Source organism: Micromys minutus (assembly GCF_963924665.1).
Source record: "Micromys minutus genome assembly, chromosome: 16".
Taxonomy (NCBI): domain Eukaryota; kingdom Metazoa; phylum Chordata; class Mammalia; order Rodentia; family Muridae; genus Micromys; species Micromys minutus.
In genome coordinates, this window is record NC_137985.1 from 26188401 (window position 1) to 26196102 (window position 7702).

General features: G+C 45.1%; 1 protein-coding gene across 4 annotated transcripts in view; it reads right to left on the reverse strand.

Annotated features, from left to right (window-relative positions):
• The window catches only part of APLP2 (amyloid beta precursor like protein 2), a 57296-nt gene extending 50544 nt beyond the window's left edge, over positions 1-6752 (reverse strand). For all 4 annotated transcript variants that reach the window (XM_080930114.1, XM_080930113.1, XM_080930112.1 and 1 more), the window contains exon 1: positions 6557-6752. In XM_080930114.1, the coding sequence (XP_080786240.1) occupies positions 6557-6661 (105 nt within the window). In that variant the 5' untranslated portion in view covers positions 6662-6752. The remainder of the gene's footprint in view (positions 1-6556) is intronic.
• Positions 6753-7702: the final 950 nt, after the last annotated feature.

Sequence of the window (7702 nt, forward strand, 5' to 3'; positions counted from 1 at the left end):
AACTTGATTCAAGGACCTGAGACTACTGAAGTGGGACTATCCCTCCTCAGAGGAGCCCTGCATTGGTCAGTCTAGGAAACTAGGACATGTTTCTTCACCACAAAACGAGACATACAAGGCAATTTGCTCTTCCAGTGGACATTACCATCCTCAGAGAAGTGAGTCTCAGGAAGGCCAAGCAAAAAGGTTGGGGGTGAGTTGCTTAATTAATAAGCTAGCCTTACTGCTGTCCTGTACCAAAATCTAAGTAACTGGGTTTTTTTTTTTGTTGTTGTTGTTGTTGTTTTGTTTTGTTTTGTTTTTTTTTCTGAACCTCAATCTACTAATTACACAGCACATTGATGAAGATTTGTAAAATACATCTGGAGCTGGCAGCCTCTCTCTGAATAATGACAAACCCCCGATTCTGATACAACCCCCAACACGGGGTTATAACTTATTTTCTTGTTAGAATACAAAGATAATGGCTGGAGAGATGGCTTTGGTGGTTTAGTGTCCAGGGGTCCTGAGTTCAGTCTCCAGCAACCATCTGTAATGGGATCTGATGCCCTCTTCTGTCATGCAGGAATACACGCAGAGAACAAAGATACATAAGTAAATAAGTCTTTAAAAACACATAAAGATAAAACAAGCTTACTATTAAAGGGAGTTTGTACTAAAAGGTCTTTATAATCAGTGGAAAATGTAATATGGTAAAGTCTTCAGTAATATAACAATGACTTCAAAGAGTTAAGTTTGATATGTACCAGTCCATAACATAAATTGCTTGAATTTACAGAAACCTACAGCCAATAACAACAGGAAACTCCCTGACAGAGAGGCAAGAAAAGAACAGTGAACTTAAAATAAGACAGATTCAAGCCCTGGCCAGACTGCAGGATCTTCAAATCTTAGCATCTACTGGACTCACTTTTTAGGTGTTAGTAAGAACACCTATTTCACCAGACTAACCTGGCCTGGCAGCGGCACTCATATCTGCAAGCTTCCTCTCTATATCTCAGTTACCTGAGGAGCCTTTGAAAACAGCATCCCTGATGCAGCCAATGAAATCCTTAATCACACAGACTGCACCTGGACAACTGGAAGCAACCGATGCAGATCCCACTGCTGCACCATTTGGCATTCTGTGCCAAACCAATAAGGTTAGTACTCGCTGGACAAATAATGAATGAACAGTCAGCTTTTTAATCTGCCTATTTGAAAATCAGATTACAGGGGCTGGTTAAGAGCACTGGTCACTCTTCAGGAGGACCCAGGTTCAATACCTAGTGCACACACAGTGACTCACAGCCACCCAGTTCCAAGGATCTGGCACCCTAAAGTGGCATCCTCGGGTACAGGAGCACATGTGGTACAGCACATTCAGGCATTACCATACACATATGGTAATAGTAGTAAGAATAAAAACAAACAATAGATTAGTGTGGTTAAGACAACCTCATTAAAAAACTTCAGCTAGAGATGCACAGCAGGAGTAGAATGCTTGTCTAGTGTTTTCACAGTCACTTCTCAGAAGAGAAGATTCTTCTCAGCTGGCTGTAGTAGCAAGCCTTCAGACAGAGCTCTGTGAGTTTGAGGCCAGCCTGGTCTACACGGCAAGGCTCCAGGCTACCCAAAACTACAAGGTACACAGTGAGAACCTGCCGTAAAACCAAAACAAAAACAACCTCGCTTCTCAAAACAAAAGAACAGAAATGTAATTATTTGTTATGCTTGATATACAGGACTGGAATCCCTTCTATCTGAATCTACATGGTTTACTTTCCAATTTAAGCCATAAATCAAGGTACAGTATACTAAACTCAATTAAGCTTTGAAGTAATCTAGTTTATCTCACTAAAAAACAACATGAAAACTGAATTAGAGGCAATTTAGAATCCTCTTCTCAACTGGTTCTTCCATAGCAACTGCAATCCAAAGACTAGCCCCTGCTTTTAGTCACACAGAATGTTATTTTCTGTAAGTAGTTCATTTTAAGAGAATTAAAAATAAGTGCTGACATCAGTGCCAATACACAGTATGTGCCACTTTTTTATAAAACATCTACACATCCCATATCTTGAAATATAAACATCACCAAAATGTTTTTCAGGCTTCCTTGCATAATAGTATTTCAGGCTGTTTTTCATTTATTATTGTTTATTATTTATATTTTTATATTATTTATTATTCTGTTTTGTTTTTTAAACCTTACAATGACCATGCATCATCTATACAATTTTTCTATTGTTGCTTTCAAAGGGAAAAATGCAAGCCGGTTGTGGTGGTGACATGCTGGTAGTCCCAGCACTCAACAGCCTGAAGTGGAGTGGAGGTGGGGGTAGCAGAAGATATCAGTACATTTAGCACAGCCTAGGATACAAAACCATACACCTCAAGTAAGCAAAAGATGTGAAATCCTGAGAACTTAGTAAAAGTAAATTAAGAATCTTGAAAAGTTGTGTTTTAATTTTCCAAAGTTGAGGCACTATCAGATAAGTTAAAAATCTGACCATTGTATTTGGAAAAATGACATAACCTTACACATACTAATGCCAATAGTTCAAAAGCATATTAGCTTTTTTACAAAAGTGGCCAGATCAACTAACAGACTGATATACAGACAGAACACAGAATAATGTATCAATATTAAATCGCCAGATCATGACTATCCTGACGTTATGTAAGAGGTACCTTTGCTCTGGGTTTCAGGGGCAAAGACGCTGGTGTACACAACTGGCTTCCAGGCAGATCAGCAGCAAATACAATAATGGTAACAAAACAAATGCTAAGTTCTTCTCCCACTCCAGGGTGCTGGGCACTCTGCCACTGAGCTACAACCAGACATGTGAAAGCCTATTCTAAATATTCAGAATGTTGATGCTGAGTGCAGGTAAATTCCATGAGAGTTGTTTGCACAATTTTGCATTTTTTGTAGGCTTGAAATCATTTCTAAAACAATTTCAAATGAAGAAAAAGCTAACAAGGGAAAAAAAAATAACGTTCGAAGCCATACTTTAAGGGGGAAAAAGAAAAGGACACCATCACCCCTCCTCCCTCCAAATAAATAAATAAATAATAACACAAACAAAATTAGGGCTTATGTCAACAACATGAAGCAAGACTATTGTTGGAAACACCGCAATACACTCAAAAACTGTGCTAACACACATATGTAGGAATGGTAATGAGCAAATGTGTGCAAGAGAAATATAAAAGCTTGCACAGTGTTTACTCAACTGTCTAGCAGCCAATCAGAGCACAGAGAAACTGAAAACATAATATAAAGGCATGTTAGCCAATGCACTAATATAAAAACTGAGATACTTTAATTTTTTTCATACTAAGTCTTCACATCCTGATGTGTACACTTCATAGCACATCTCAATTCAGAAGCTACATTTTCATAGAAAAATATGACTGGCATTTTATCTCAAAAAAATAGGCTTTTAAAAACAGACTCTGGGCTGGTTGGTGGCATATGCCTTTACTCCCTGCACTAGGGAGGCAGAGGCAGGTGGATCTCTAGGTTTGAGGCCAGCCTGGTCTGCAGAGTGAGTTCCAGGGCAGTCAGGGCTATACAGAGAAACCCTGTCTGGAAAAAACAAAACAAAACAAAACAAAACAGATTAAAAATTAAGTTACTTCGGAGTTGGTTTCCCCAGCAATGTGATGCCTCAGTGGACAAAGGCACTGTTGCCATGTCTAACCAACTGAGTTTGCTCTACAGGGCCTACACAGTGGGAGGGGAGAAGTGACTCCCATACTTTATACTTTGTCCTATGGTCACCACAATGGCCTCAATACACAAAACTAGTAAATGAATGTATCTTTAAAATATTTTAAAGAGGGAGGTGGAGAGGCACAGTGTTTGAAAGCACTTCCCACTCTTCCAAAGTGAGACCTGAGTCTGGAGCCCATAAGCTGTATCTTGTGGCTCACAACCCCTTGTAGCTCCAGCTCCAGAGAACCCAAAACTTCAGGCTCCAAGAGCACACACGTGCTATACACTTAACACAGATACACACATGCATAAATAATAAAATACATCTTTTAAAATATCTGAAAGGCTTTCCCCACAACTTTCAAATATAAACGTCAATGAAGAATCCCTTCCTAAACCATTTAAGTCCCATTATGTTGACTGCTTAGTTTCGATGGGAATAAAATAAATTCTTCTACACAAGAGGACCAGACTGATGAACTTAGTTTAGTTCCTCTGTTGCCTGCAGTGTCTTTAAAATGTGCTTGTAATAGAAGCATTACCCTGATACAACTCCACCTTTCACAAGAATCCCAGAAAGCAGTTTCCACATCAGTTGTCATTCTTGAGTTTCCTGGGCACTGTGCTTCAAAAGATCACGTTCGACGTAGCAGAGTAAATTCAAGCTGACTTTCAGAAGCTTAAACATCCATAGAAAGGGGACAGTTCGGGCACACACTTGGGACTTGCACACAAGAAAACACATCCTGGTATTTATGAAAGGAAGTGCCCAGAGCAGAGAGGTGTTTTAAAAAAAAAAAAAAAAAAAAAAAAAAAAAAAAAAAACAGGTGCAAAAGATTAATTTAGTCAACACCAAGCAACACTAAAGATCCGCCAATCAATAATTCCATGCCAAGCAACTTGATCAGGGATTTGGCCAGAATCGCCTTGGCTAATCTCAATAAGGGCCTTCTCAAAGACATCATGATTTAAACCATTCTCATCTGAATTATGGCTTTAGCAATCCTTTGCTTGACAGCAAATGAACAAAGAGTATGCATGTGAATAAAATTCTGCCAGTCAGCAAAAGGAATGACCACCTGAGACAATGACAATGGGAACAAAAATATTGTTCCAAGGAAGTGACATGTCCACAAAACTCCATTTTAAAAGCATATGGCAAAAATGTTATTGTTTGTTTGTTTAGCCAAACTTTTCAATTAAACAGTGTGGCAAACAGTCAAAATTAATTTATAACAACTAATCCTGATATTGGTATCCCCTCCCCCAGACATTGGATGTTAAATGGATTCTTTAAAACTGATGAGTCCTTTGTTGTGAATTCACTAGCACCTAACATTTGTCACACCACTGGGAAGTGAAGTTGAGTGTGAACAATGGTTTTTGACACTGACCCATTAAATCCCACCTAATAAATAAAACTCAGTTTCCCACCCCCACCCCCTGCTCGTTTTATCCTGCTTAATATAGCTATTTCCCAGTGACATCTTATCAGGGATCACAGACAGATACAGCCCAAACCGACTGTGCGAAAGATGAAAGAATCTAAAAGTTCGTGTACATAAACATTAACTGTTTCTACTTAAGACTTATCTTTTTTCCCACCTCAGTCAAAAAGTTGTAAGCAAGATGAATACAAAGATCGTTTTGAGCGGTTCAATCCAGAGAATTTTTTTTTCTCATTAGCTCTTTTTACCAGAAGAAATATTTACAGTCTATAGAAATGAATTCATTCTGAGCCGGGTTTTTTATCAGAACATTCTCAGGTAATGCCTATTTAATCAAATGCAATCTCTGACACTAGCTCAACATACAGAAAGCCACGGTGGGTTTTTTGTTTTTTTTTTTTTTGTTTGTTTGTTTGTTTGTTTGTTTGTTTTTTGTTTTTTTAATACGACGAGCAGGCACAAAAAGAAATAAACTACACTAGAAACATTCCAGTCCTACAGTTCAAGCACTATTTCGAGAAAGTAAAAATAAAGTCCTCCCTAGGCGACAGAGGGTTCTCGGGGGGAGGTTAGGTGCTGAGCACGCCGCAATACTGATTCCACACCCGACTTCGTGAGCTTTCCAGCGGCCTGAACTCCCGCCAACCACCAAAGACCCTAGACGACTTCGTCAAGTTAACGGGGGTGACCTCTGATGCAGAGCAACCTCTGTGATCCTGACCCAAGTAAAGTACCCGTGAAGGGTTTTCCAAATATACTGGTGGACAGCTTCCCTAAAGGCTAAACATCCCCCGGGAGCAGGAAAGCCGGGCTCCCTAGTTTGCCAGACTTGTACAAACGGCTGGGAGGCAGGGGAGGGCGCAGAGCGCCCCGCTGCCCTGGCGGCGCCTCCTCTCCTGGCTCTCTCGGCATCTCGGCCACTCGCCAGGGCTGGAGCCGCATCCCCGCTGCCAAGTCCACCTGGTCAACGACGGCTGCGCGCCGACCGTCAGGTGAGCCCGAAGCCCAGGCCCCTCGACCGCTGCACCAGGGACCCTGTGCGGACCGACCCATTTAGAGCGCCGCGGGGCCGCGGGGCGCACGAGCGTGCGCAGGGCCCCCGGGGAGAGAGGGCGCGCGATGCCGGTGTCCCCGAGGATGCGGCGGCGCCGCCGGCGGGTAGGGGGCTGGGGCGTCCCCGCAGCCCCGACGCCTTTCATTTGGCCTCTGCGGCGACGGAGGCAGCCCGACCTCAGCGCTAAGCTCTGCGCAAAGCTGAGGCGCGCGGGCGGGGTAGGGGGAAAGGCAACCTGCCGCTGCGCCGAACCTCGCGCCGCGCCCCCAGCCACGGTCCCACGCCCGCCCACAGGCCGCGCTCCCGGGAGACCGGAGGAGACGCTGCTCCGGCGCTCGCCTGGTCCTCACCTCAATGTAACCAGCCAGAGCCGCAGCGGGCGCCGTGAGCACGAGCAGCAGAAAGACAAGAAGCTTGCCGGTGGCCGCAGCGGCCGCGGTCCCGGTGGCCGCCATCCCTCTCCCGGTCGCTGTGGCGCTGGGTTTTCTCACCCTCTTACGCACAGCCAAACTACAGCGCTTCCCCACCGCGACCCAGAAGCGTCTGAAGCCCGTTCGCCGCCGCCCCGGGGGTTTTACACCGACCGGAACTGACTTCACAAAACCACGCCCTTCTTCGACAGGATCCAATACTAGTCGGCATAACTGTCCTAAGATGCCGCCCCTTGTTTAACCCAGGTCCAATCAGAGCATTGATGCACCGGTTCCCCTCCCCGCCCAGCGCGTGCCCCCGCATGGCCCCGCCCCAAGCCACGGCCAGCCCCGCCCCCGCTCCGGACCTGAGGCTGGGGGCGCACGAGTATTCGCGGGCAGACCGTGGGCCGCTGTTCCGAGGGCGGGAGGCTCCTGTGTGGTTATCTATTGGGGTGGCCCTACTTCATCCACCTTCTGCCTCGGGATGCGGGCACGCCCCATTTCCCCAACCCTGCGGGATATTTTTTATATTCCTTTGGGTACCGCCCTCTTTGGGGCTTCTGGAAAATGTTTTAATTAAAAACAGGATGAATTGTTGGGAGTTCCGGACGGTTTGCAGAGGACCGTCCCCGCCGCCCCCGATGATGAACGCCGGCATTCTGCTCTCCCCAGCGCTGCACCGGGCGCGCTCTTCCTCCGCCAGACCGCTGCGCCCTTGTTTCGCCCCTGAACCCCCGCAGTGTCTGCACACCTTTGACCTCTGCTCCTTAGGTCCTTTTTTCAGCCCCTTCTCATCGTCGCAACCCCTGCGGCACAGAGAGGCCTTCCGCCGAGGCCAGTGGCGCCAGGCCACTGAAACACAACACCCCCCACCACCACCACCATGTATTTCAGAACAGGATTCTGGCATAATTTTTCTTCAGTTTAAGATCTCTAAAGCAAAAGACAGGCTTTCTCTTTCTTTTCATGCTTCTCAGCATCTTGGTTCCTGGGAAAGCGGCCTGCTGCCCCAGTTCACAACTGGCACCTTGTCCTCCCCATCACGAGGGCTCTGCTGGCTTTTGTTTCCTTTCCGTAGAGGTG